Here is a 13,343-nt window from a genome sequence, read left to right as displayed (position 1 = left end):
CTTGTAGTTGGTGGCCTCATTGAGATCTCTTTCTCACTTAAATAGCCTTTTCAGATCTCTTATATGTAAAAACGAACATATCTCGTAAGAAAGATATACAAATAAATTTGTAAAAAAAAAAAAAAACTATAAAACCATTTCTCCCATTGGGTGGACACCGTCATTGCAAGAAGAAAAAAGTAGGGTGATTTTAATAACTCTAAATTCTAATATACATGTCTAACAATAAGGAGAAGATCGAGAGTTAATTTTCTCCGTTGTATTTTCGGGCTAAATAAACCATAGATTTTGTGCTACATTCACTTTTTAAGAAACCAAAATGGTGGATATTGTCTAACATGGCTACAAAAAGGAAAAAGAAAAAGAAAAGAAGCAAGAACCTACAATTAAGTTTATGCCACCTGAAGAATAAAACTTCAGATAAGCTCCATCGCAAGTTGGCAATAGTTGTGCTTCAGGCATTGCGCATTAACTAGAAAAAAAGGTATTAGTACATTAAATTTGATCACCAGCATAGGCAAAGGTACTCTTCTAGAGAGTAGAGACACCCTTTGACCTATCTATTTAGAGATAATGTTACAAATCCGGATTTCTAAAATCCGTCCTACTATTTTGGATCTCAAATATACACCATTAGAATGCAAATAAACAAGATTATCACAGCCTTAGATTACCTCTTCTTCCATGTCAATAGTGCAAACTGAAAAATAATAAGCAAGCAAAGCTATCGCCTTGAGGAATGATACTCACTTTGGGAGGTGTGATGAACAAAAGATTTCAGCTCCATAAAGTTTCATAATGTGTGATGATGGAAGCATCAATCATCAGAGCTATAATCACTGGATTCTTGCAGTATCTCCGGAGAAGCACAGCAGAATGACTCCTTGTCTTTGAGAAAAAGACAGCTCCCATCGGAGTTCCATTTCAGATCAATTACCGCAAATTGAGGCAATGGAACATTTATGCAATAAGCACCTGAAGGTGTCCACATGTATATGTGGGAACTTCCAGTACATAAAACCAAACGTGGACATGTGGGATCCCAGGCAGCAGCTCGGATGGGATCTTTTTGAACTAAGATGGCAGCTAGCTCAAGATGGTTTATGTCCCATATCCATAGTACAGTAGGAATGCTATCATTGCGAGTGCAAATATATTGACTATCACTGCTCCATGACATCAGGCCTGCATTTAAGTTTCCATATTGTGTTAACAAGCCACTCATTTGTGAGCCTTAAGAGTAGTTTCTCGGAGATTCAATAGAACACAACCAACCAAAAAGAAGCTTCTACTTGCAGATCTAAGATCTATAAATTCAGAAAGGTTCTGCATTAATCCTTGATGATGAAGATACTAGGCTGATACAGCTCATTTGAGATCGAACAGACTCTCACCAAATAGAAAGCTAAGAGTTATCATTCAGAAATTAGAGCACTATCAGACTTATCGCTCAAGTCAATAAATGTTACTATCAAGGTTTGAAATTTTCAAGAAGTAAAAGAACTATGTGGCCATTCAAAAGATAATAAATGCTCAATATCTCCTATACAAATATCCAAGTGTTCAACTTTATCAAACATTTGCCATATTTGGGTGGCATTCATAAGTAATGAGAACAACTAAGGAAGACCAAAAATAGTGATCAAATTCTCACTTAATAAAAAAATTGAACCAAAGACTTACTGATTCCTTGCTTGGGATTTGGCTTATCTGCAGGAGGTTTCTGCGAAGGGAGATTGATAGGTACCTCCAAAACATTGTATCTGACTTGAATATGTGCCTCGGAAGCATTATCTGGAAAATGAATAAATTGGTTGGAAGATCTCAAAAGTTCTTAACAAAAGGAAACGATTAGAATACAAAAGAAATTTTGAGTACATCCACAATCAACTTTCCATTTCTGCCAGTGAGCCACTTAGAAAAGCACTACCTACCATGCTTGGACAATTTGTCTGCAGCAGTAGATTTACATTTATTATTGTGGCAGAATTACTTCTAGCTTTGGTTTCTTGAAACAATTATGCGTGTTTGGATTTGATTTTAGAAGAACCACTTTTGGAAAATTATTGTATTTGGATTTGGGTAAATAAACTCATGAAACAGTTATAATCAGTGAAGTCTTAAAACATTGATAGACTTTTCATACATATAGTTATAGTTACAACTTACAACTTACAAGAAGAATTAACTAAATCAACTTTATTTTCTATTAAACCTTATCTCTAGACAAGAAGGGTTGTTCGGTTTGTAAGCTACTCTCCACCTCCAACATTAAGGTTGTGAGTGAGTCACCAAGGGAGTAAAAGGGTGGGAGATCCTTTGAAGGGGGTAAAATCTCATCTCTAAAAATAAAAAAAATAAAAAAATGAAAAACACCTAGCAGGCTATTTAGACCTAAACAAAGGGGAAAGAAGACAAAAAGAGAGAGAAAAGAGGGAAGGGCATGTGATGCTGCAAGGTCCAACCTGCCAAGAAGCCAAAAGAATAGTTTGAAAATAGGGAACCTATATATAGAAAAAAAAAAAAAGATGGGTCTGTTTGGGAGTTCCCTAAAATAAGAAACCAAACATGGACTTGAGACCTAGCATCAAATTAATTCTTTTGGAAACCAAACTGAGCTAAATGTAATTGGAGACCTGATATGAAAATTCAACCTGAATAAGTAAAAGAAAGACAACATATGTCGAAGGTGTCGTCAAAATGAAACGGTTTATACAATACAGCAACAGATAGTGCTAACATAACAATTGGTGTTGCTTAAATCACAAAAATAATTGGCACATCCTTATAAAAGAATTACAATTGTACAAAGTTAAGCTAATGTGGAATCAATAAACTGCATGACCACCTCATGTAAAAAACCTAAGTTGTTAGAGAAGGAATGCTATTATTTATTTACTTTAAGTTTGCATAACATCTCCACATGTGAGGGCATGACTTTTTTCATGAACAAAAGCATGTGGAAAACCTGTTAGTGATGGATGACAGTAAGATTCACAGTTAGTATGTATGTTTGTGGGAGCATGGACGAAGAATTGAGAAGAGTAAAGAAGCAAACATGGAAGATAACTCCATTATGCATCATGTGAACAATAAGGTTGGAAATGAATAGTAGGTATTCAAGGGAAGGATACAACACCCTTCTTTTGTAAAGTATAGGTGTCTAGAATCTTTCTATTCATGCTAGGTCTATTATGAAGGACAACCAAGACTTCCTTTGGAATTTGTGGATGTTATGATGTAGTAAGTATGTGGAGGAACCTGAAGTTCCCTTTTATACTTCTAAAGTACCTCCTTGGTACTATTTATTACCACCCTGTTCAAATATGTGACATATTTTTCTTTTTGGTCCGTTCCAAAATGAGTGACACTTCTAAATTTACAATTAACTTTACACTCTCCATTTTACCCCTAATGAGAAGCCTTATAACCATTCTCCATCTTACCCACAATGAAAATATTTTATAACAACACAAACATTATAGCATGGTTAAGGTCACAAGCTTCAAATGTTTTATAGTCATACAAATGCTATGGTATGTTTTAAACCAAGTGTTTCATGAGTCTTTTCTTAAATTTCGTGTTGATTCATACTATGGCATTAAATTGGAACAACCGGAGAAATAAATTAACTAAGTTTAATCCACAACAAAAATTCTCTAATGAGCAAATCAAAACCACATTCCCCAATGGACTACTAAGATTTCCCATTCCCTCTCCCCTATACAACAACAATGCCCAATGTAATCCCACAAACGGGGTCTAGGGAGGGTGGTGTTTACGTAATCTTACCATCTTATGAGGGTAGAGAGGTTGTTTCAATAGACCCTTGGCCCAAGCAAAGCATATCAAAAAACAGTATGAAAAGTAAATATAGTACTAAAAGAAACCAAATAGAAAATAATTAAAAATAAAAAAGAACAATAGCAACAACACATACGACGATATCCGAAACAAAAGAAACAACAAGTACTGATAAAATAGAAGAGTAACAACAACATACCCAATGTAATCTCACAAAGTGGGGTCTAGGGAGGGTAGGTGTATGCAGACCTTACCCCTACCCTGGAGTTAGAGAGGTTATTTTTGATATACCATCGACTCGATGAAACACATACAAAAGCATTTCGGAAAAGGAAATAACAGAAATAAAGAAGTCATGCAAAAATACTATAGAAAGCATGACAAAGCATCTTGCACAATAATAAAAATAATGATAAAGGAATCTAAGCAACGCTCAACTACTTACTAATCTTCTATCCTAATCATTGACCTCCATTCTTCCTGTCTAGGGTGATGTCCTAGGTGAGTTGTAGAATTGTCATGTGTTGTCTAATCACCTCCCTAATTCTTCTTCGGCCTAACTCTATAGCCCTACCTCTCCTCAGACCCACTTATTGGTAAAATATCGTTAATATCTTAAAAGAATAGGAAGAATCTTTAAATTCTCTTTTGTCTATTATTAAAGTTGGTCAAAGGAATTTACTATATAATATAGTCCTATATTTTATTAGCCTTAATGAATTCCTATTAAGAATTTTTTCAAAGTTGCCAACGGTTATTATGGCGGTGGGTTAATAGCCTTTATGGAATTTATCAAATATTGATTGTGCATTATTTGCACAGATTTGAAGTAATGTATGGCAATTGAGTCAATAGCCTTTATGGCTTATTACACAATGAATGTGCATAATGTGCACGGTTTGAACTCTCTATTTGTTGATCTATATATAGTAATTTTATTTTAGCTAAAGGGGAAGAAAAAAAGGATCTTTCTTTATTGTTTTGTGATGCTGGGTTTTCCTTTTAAGTTAAATTGTTTTGTTAGTTCTGGCTCCTAGTTTTAATATTAGAAGATCTTGTTGAATCCTAGGAGATACACCTCAACCAGTGAAATATCCTTATGGATAGTGCAATAGGCAAGCTCAAGCTACAAAATTCCGTGTTTTTTATCAATATTTTCCAACACTAGCATAGTCAGCCTGTCACATCTCCTCACTAGGCATTTGTGCATTTTCTCTTCACAAGCTTAATAAATACCACGTAAAGACATCAAAGGACAAGCAGCATCCAATAAATGCAATACAGACCTAATCCAACTCTTATTGTTTAAACACATTTAATGACATGAAAGACAATTTACTGAAGTTACCAAAATGAGGGCATACTGTAACTAGGTAAACACATTGGTGCAACATTTTGTCCAAAGTTGGTGCAGTAAGTTTTGAGAATGTATTGAACTCAACTTGAGCCATTCTTCCATCATTGATGATAGAACATCATAATTGAAGGGGACGACTAAGCCAAATGCAGTATTCGGTATCTGAATCCATTTGATCCTTGTAAATTTATCCAAGGCCTCTGATATACAGCTTGAGCGTAGAATTAAATAGCTCACACTTAATAGGAGCCCCTGGGGAGTAGAGCGGATTCTTCACTACATATTCAACATAAAAATTGTAAATATACTTCAAAGATTCCCTCATATCCCAAGTCCTAGGATGTGTGACAAGGATGATGTAACACTCCAAAAAATAGTAGGCTAAACAAGAGCTAAACGTAAGGGTTAAAAATCATAAAATGACCCTCCATGGTTAGTAGACAATCTAGAGTTGAAATGAGGGCTACAAGAGTCAAGGCCAAAGGGCAAGTGCCAAGGCAAAGGGGCCAAGGCTGCCCCAACCTTGGAGCACACTGCCCCAACTTCACGGCCATCACCACGGCTCGTGGGAGACCTCGTGGAGTTGCCTTGGCCATTGAGGAGTAGCCACCAAGTGGCCTAGCTACTGCCTCAAGGTCCACGAGAGGGACCACGGCTCATGGAGCCCCTCGTGAAGATGCCTTGGGCATTTGAGCTAAGGGCCTCAAGTAGCATAGCTACTACCTCAAGGACCACGAGAGGGACCACGGCTCGTGGAGCCCCTCATGGGAATGCCTTGGGCATGGAAGCTTAAGGAACCAAGTGCCTATCTACTGCCCCAACTTCACGAGTGGGACCACGGCTCGTGAGGGCCCCTCGTGGTGCCTGGGCATGGTCACTTAATGAAGGTTAATTAAGTCATTTCCTTTTTAAGTCCAATTAAAGTGAGGTTGTTTTGGGTAAGTTTGGGGTCACTATATAAGTTGTTATTAAGTCAAAATTCCCCAAACTAAGTCATTTTTCACAAACACCCAAATCAAAATCAAAAGTTCATCTTCCACACAATATTTCTCTCTCTAAAACTCAAAGAAGAAGAAGAGTAGAATTGGAGCTAGGGTTTGGAGATTTCAAGGCTTCTTCCTCAAATTCTTTGAAGATTCTTTATCAATGTATGGTGGCTTTTCATCTATGGGTAGCTTTCACCCATAGAGACCCTTCAAAACTTAATTTCAAAGCTTTCAATTTCCCCAAAAGTTAGGGTTTCACTCTAAGTCATGGGTTCTCTTCTAAAACGTTTTCAATGGTTGATCTATGATGAATTATGATTGAATTGATGATTAATTGTTGATTTATGATGAAATCCCCCAAAAACTCGTGAATTCCCCATATTATTAAATTGTGATTTCATGATGTGGGTTGATTGATTATAGAATCATGTGAATAGATAATGTCTATATTGATTGAGTTTATTGAATCATGATATTCTCCATATCTAATGTAGTAATTCTAGATGTTTGGGTTGAATGTGATTCATGGTCCTTGAAGGGAAAATTATGAAGGTTTGTACATGTTTATGAGAATTGTGTATGAGCTTATGGTTCACTTAAAGAGTGAAGATCCTATGACTATGGTGTAATTGTGGTATTGTTGAAAGATCATTCTCCCTATACCCTTACACATGACTATGCATGAAATGTCTATGACTATAATAATGTTGTTGTGTTGATTGAAAGGCTATTCTCATGAACATACTATGAACATGATGTGAAAGGTTTACTCACATATTAATGATTCTAAGGTTGAAAGGCTATTCTCACCTATTGAATCTATGAGTTATCATGATACCATGTTGGTTTGAGTGCTAGGGCATTCTTTCATGAACAGGAACCTAAGTTAAGACTTAACATGAATTTTAAGGGAATTATGCTTAGCACCGAGTGGATTTGAATATGAGATGGAAAGCTTCTACGTCAGTTAGTCTGGCTTCCCAAATGGGTTCCTTTTACGCCAGTTAGTCCGGGTTCCCAAAACAGTTATCTCATGAGATGGAAACCTTATACCTCAGTTAGTCCGGGTTTCTAGAAGCAATCTCCCTATCCCGTAACTATGTGCCCACATAGGTCTTTAGCTAGTGGATTCACCTAAGCTAACAAACTAGTTCTACCTTAGGCAAGTAGGACACCTCTTTTCGGTGTGGGGCAGTACACCGGATTCCATGTAGCTCACATGGTCTATGTCGGTTAAGGCTATTTCCCTACATGACAAGAATATGAACTATGACATGAACATGAACATGAACATGAACATGAACTATACTTATGACTTCTCAATGAGCTCTACTTAGTATGAGTGGTATGGGACTTCACTTATGCATTGCACAAGTAGACTTTGAAAGGGGTTATGGTGTGGTTTTCTTATGCTATGAAGATATATGAATTTATGCATGTATGATATGGATTGTTGCTAAGAGTGGCTTTACTTGCTACAAACTATGAACATGAATGTTTACTTGTCTATGAGTATTGGCTATGGATGAGGTCAAGGTATGATATGCATGAACATGGTGGCCTAAAAGTAATACTTAGTATTAGATAGGATTATGGGATCTTATCTATGCATTGCACAAGTATAGCTTAGGGTTGCTTATGAAATGGTTTGACTTATGTAGTTACACTAATGTGCATGATGACTCTTAAAGTTGATAAAATGCATGATTTCAACTAAATTGCCCCTTTTTGCATGTTTTAAGGATTTTTATGCATGGCTTCCCATACTTAGTGCAATTTTGTGTTAATCCATATTTTCTACATTTTTCTGTAAGCGTTGGGCCCGGTTGTTGAGGTGTGCTTCCTTCTTGGTCAAAGCTTGGATCGACTATTCTCCACGCTTTTGGTGAGTCCTCATGGTTCAAGGACGAGAGTTGTTCATTTCTAGTTTCTTTCTTACATTCTCTTTTGAGACTATGTTGTAAAGAGCTGTGACCCTTATTGATACTCGATTGTATTAGATGGTTATTGAGACAATGTCTAGACTTCCAGTTGATTTTATGAAAAGACTTCGATTGTAAAAAGATTCAAATTCCGCATCATTTCTATTACTTATGTTTATGATATGCTAAGGGCTTGTATAAGACCCCTTTGGGATCGAGTATGCCGTGTTACATCTAGGGGGTACCCCTGGGTCGTGACAAATGATCTTTATTCCGGACATATTCTTCACAAGCTTGAACCATCTCAGTTTCGCCTCCCTAATTTTGTCCACCACAGAGGTCACTCCTACCTTGTCCCGAATATCTTCGTTCCTAATCCTATTTCTCCTAGTATGCTCATACATCAATCTTAACATCCTCATTTCCGCTACTTTCACTTTTGTACGTGCAAGGAAATTACATAATTCTCTACTAACTTATCCAGTATTTCTGAAGACAACATCTTTACTCCACAGAGGCAACATAATATGCACCATTTGAAATCAGCCAAATCTGATATGTCATTTCACTTGGTTGTTTCACGAGAGTTTTGCCTCAGTAAATTTTACGTCCTATAATTAGTGGCATTTACTTGTTTCTTAAATTTTCCACGAGACTAAATCAACAAAAATAATCAAAATCTGCACTTGTTGAATAAGAAACATATATACTTAACCTTTCAAGATAAAGACTATGTAGCCAAAGAACTCTAGTGCTCACCACTACTGTACTGGACAAAATCATCTCCTAGTGATAATTCTGACATATCAAGTTGCTCATCCACTTCCTAAAATTAAAGAAGGAAATGATCAAAATCATTATATAATGTCCTGCAAATACAGAAAGAAACAAAAGATTGGGTACCTTGAAAATAGCAGCACAACAAGGACCTCTAACAGCAGATGGGTGCACAAATTCTGCAAATACTTTCCACGTCAGGTGATTCAAAACCCGTAACATCTGGTCATAGCTTCCCACTGCTAAAAACTGGCTGCAAGGTGACCATGAAACACTTTTTACTCCTAGTCCACTCTCATATGCTTGATACTTAGCCAGGCACCTCCCATCTGGAGAATAGATCAAAACCTAAAGAAAACGGAACATTCAAAGCCTTTCCATATTTCTTACATTAAAGATGATTTTACATAACCATTTTAAGTGATGAAGAAAATATCAGTTTCAGAACATTTTTTGGAGGTTCTCCCAGAAATGAGGAAAGTACATCTATACGAGAAGCTATAAACAGTCCATGGTGACTACCTTGTACTCAAGAGGAGAATCCCAGATGACTATAGCACTGTCATCTGCAGACCACTGAACATCAGCCAAATCTAATGTATCGACAGCAAAAACACCCATTATCTCCCATGTATGACAAGATAGCAGATTAACATAATCCTTGCAATCACGTCTGGTGCAAATAGCAGCAAACTTTCCATCCTTGGTAAATGATACCCCCTTAGACCCATGTTTTGGCCATTGAACATGTATACATGCGGTGTTAACCAGTGACCAAACAGTTAACCGTAGCTGAAAGTCAGATGTGGTGAGTATGTGACGACTGTCTGGACTCCACCTAGCATAAGCAACTCCTGCAGGGCCTTCATCTATTTTACACGTCCACTCAGGTTGGGTCAAAGACCATGCTTGTATCATAGGTTTCTTGTAAAGACCACAAAGTATATATTCGGAATCAGGGGCCCATTCAATGTATGTAATCTTGTCCAGACATGAAAACAGTTGCACCACCTGAAGACCCAAAATTGACATAAAATGACAGTGAGATCACAAACTTACCGACCTTGCATATTCATTGAGTAAAACAGCTCTTTCTTTTGAATAACTATCACATATTGCTAATTCGCTGGCTTGGTACATTGTTGACCTCTCAGCTGACAATGCTTCCATGCTATGAGTTCTTTTGAGGCATCATAAGCCAACCTAGGGTACAATCAAGTTGATAGTGTTCGATTCTTAAGGAGTATAACACACAAATAATTTGTGAGCGCTGAAGAATTTTAGCACATGATAAAGGCAGATTTTCTTTTCTTAGTTGTCTTCTTTAATACTATTATAACATCTTGTGAGCTTCACGTCCCTTCTGCTTATTCACACATAAAAGAGCAGTTTTTCATTGATATCACATATCTTGAGACAATAAAACCATTCAAATCTAATTGGCATTACAGATAAAGCTGTGACCTTTCCTTTAGTTGTGTCAATGTCGAATGTAAAAGACAGAATGGGGTGTCTAATCTAAAGAGATATACCTAACAGCAACATCCCTCTTTTATGTATATTACATTGTTCTGTAATCAGCTTGTTGCAGACATTAAGAGGATGAAATGTATCAAGTCTCCCCTTGAGCGAAGGTATTCCATATACAAAAAATAAATAAGTAAGAACATCCTATCTCTAATAACATTAGTTTTTACATGATGTGGTAATATAATTCAATACAGCTTCTTCCAAAGCCGCATGATTAACATGATGGTAAGGTCAAATTCTGGACTTCATGTACTGATTCAATAGGGTTATTAGATTAAAATGCTGTTGGAACAGACGAATTTTACGGAATTTCTACTCAACCGAAACCAATGAAATGACAATTAACATTCAGTTATGTAAAAAATCATTGAAAATGACAAAAATAGAAAAATGCAAAAGACCTTGAGTGAGAGAACATCACGAATCACGAGGCGATAATCGACAGCGACAGCGAGAAATCGAGCATTTGGTGAGAAAGCATAAGAACCAGTTTGCTTATAAGCTTCTGTAAACTCCATTAGAGGTCAACTCGAGATTGCATAAGCTATAAAAGAAACCCACATCTACTGGACACCCACATTGCTTGATTTTTTTCTACTTTGTTGGTCAACAGATTTCAATTTAAGGTGAATGGATGGATCTGTTGGAGTTCGAAGGAATGTTGGAGGATGGAGTTCGTAGATCTCTGAGTTGTGAACTGTGGAGAGTGAAAGTGAAAGTGAAAATGTTCCAATGAATTTTGAAATGTGAGAGGGACTTTAAATTTTTGTAGGGCTCATTTGTGTGCCATTAAGGAAGCTCTTAATCTTAATTATTTGGATTTCAATCTCAACTCCATTCTTGATTGTTTATACTAGTAATTATTCAATTCACTATTTATTTTTTATAATTGTTGATTCCACAAAAGTTATTTTTACATAATTTAGTTTAAGGACAATAGAGACAATCTCCTTCCTATCTTTAAAAAAAATTAAACTCAAAATCAAATGATATAGTATCTTGATGAGACAATCTAATATAACAAGAATCGTCTCAAAATTTCACCCACAGCTTCGAAAAATCGTAAATTACAAACATGATTACTATAGAGAAATCTCAAGAACAAGGTGTCAATACCAATCAAATTGTATATTGATTCATGATGTTTCAATTATTGGGAATGATAGGTCATTACTAGATCTATCTTTCCAAAAAATTTAAGAAGATTCCAACTTGCCGTTTGAGAGAAATCAAGTGGCCAAGTTTGATAAAAAATTATTTTGTATAAATTGTACATGTGTATACAAATATCTTTTTATAATTTTATATGATATTATATATTGATGTATAATATTGTATATCAAATTTTAAAATATTTTGTAAAAAATATGAAAGTTTTGAGCTAAAGATTTTCGGTAAAAAGTTAGGGCTGTATTTTGCTATATAAGTCAAGTACTTGTATCTTTATGAAATTTTTCCTTAATTTTTTATGTTTCAACAACTTAATAAGTTTGAATAAATCTAAATAATTAAAATTAATAACTAAATCAAAATATCATTAAGATACATATTTAAATATCTTTATCACTACAATACATATTAAGATTTAAATAGTTTAATTTTGAATTTTTAAATTATTTTTGAAGAGTACAATATTTCTTTCTTCATTTTTAACAATTATTTTGTACGTTTAATTTATTTTTTCTTCAAACTTCAATATTTATCAAATAAAATCATGAAATTTACTATAAAAAATTTAACAGGGTTAGGCTCATCATTTCGAATCGAAAATGAAATGAATTAATAGTGAAAAATCAAAATCTTTTTTTTTCATCAATTGTAATATCTATGTTTCATCCATTTAGATTTATAATTATATTTATATTATAAGAAATGAGGTTTTAACCCACTTTGAAAGAATCCTTTAAAAAGAACACTTTGAAAGAGTCCTTGAGGTCATAAAGAGACCTTAAAATGAGTTTTCTAAAGGTCATTTTTTTCCGATAATAGTATACGACATTATGGATCTTAGTCTTAGGGATCCCTAATGATCTTTCTTGACAGTAGGGTTTGTGAAGCTCTTTCCTTCTGCTTGACTTGTGTATTGAATCAACTATTTTTCATCAATAGGTAAAAAGAAAAGCTTGTATTAAGCACATCGAAGATCAGGAAGAATAAATAAGCAAAGAGACTAAGGGAGAGACTTCTTCCTTCAACTGAGGTACTTATTCTTCTCCTTCTCGATACTCTCGAATAAGGCAAGGTTTTTTCCTATTCCCTATTAAAAACATTTTCAGTAGAAAAATGAATTCGATTTCAAATTAGTAAGTCATGTTCCATAAATTTGTAGTAAAAAAATAATTTATTTTTTGGGATCTCAAAATTTAAAGGTCCTAAATGCTAAATCTAGACTTTACTACCCTCCCCCTCCCTTGAGACACCCGTCTACCTCTAAATTTTCAATCAAATTTTATAAAGTCCCCATTAAGATAAGGTAATAATGACAAGAACATTAAAGACAATGAATGTGTCATTCAATTACCAAATGCGAATGAATTTATTCAAATACTAACACATTTGTTAGATAGTGATCGCAACAAAAGTGATGGTCTAAAATCATATTATATTAAAGGACCTTCAATTTTTTTTATAAAATTAATGTAATTATAATGAAACACACAAAAAAAGCTATGTGAATTTTATCTAATGGTGAAAGTACAACACGTGCGGTATGAATTAGACATATGTCATGACATTTATTTCTCTTTTACACAAAAATATGAATATATGATATTAAGTGAAATAGTAAATGAGTAGGTTCATATTCGAGTTTGACCTTGCGACACTTGCTCCTAGGACTTCTTAGTTAACAAAGACGAGACACAAACAAACATAGTTTTGACGTATGGATCAGTCTTATAACAAAAAGGAATATGAATTGAAAGTTATAAATACAATCATGACATATATAAAAGGATTATAAATAGA

At 35.0% G+C, this 13,343-nt stretch overlaps 1 protein-coding gene across 1 annotated transcript; it reads right to left on the bottom strand.

Annotated features, from left to right (window-relative positions):
• Positions 1-386: 386 nt before the first annotated feature.
• On the bottom strand, positions 387-11,023 carry LOC125823181 (uncharacterized). Its single transcript, XM_049502601.1, has 6 exons — positions 10,778-11,023; positions 9,369-9,857; positions 8,973-9,194; positions 8,829-8,895; positions 1,684-1,794; positions 387-1,185 (listed from the first exon to the last, which is right to left on the bottom strand). Exons 1-6 carry the CDS (start codon positions 10,892-10,894, stop codon positions 818-820), a joined length of 1,374 nt encoding a protein of 457 aa, XP_049358558.1. The 5' UTR covers positions 10,895-11,023; the 3' UTR covers positions 387-817.
• Between the last annotated feature and the right edge of the window lie 2,320 nt (positions 11,024-13,343).

Source organism: Solanum verrucosum, unplaced genomic scaffold, assembly GCF_900185275.1.
Source record: "Solanum verrucosum unplaced genomic scaffold, falcon-dt-bn FXZP01000199.1, whole genome shotgun sequence".
NCBI classification, from domain to species: Eukaryota; Viridiplantae; Streptophyta; class Magnoliopsida; order Solanales; family Solanaceae; genus Solanum; species Solanum verrucosum.
This window is presented reverse-complemented; position numbering and strand designations above follow the sequence as displayed.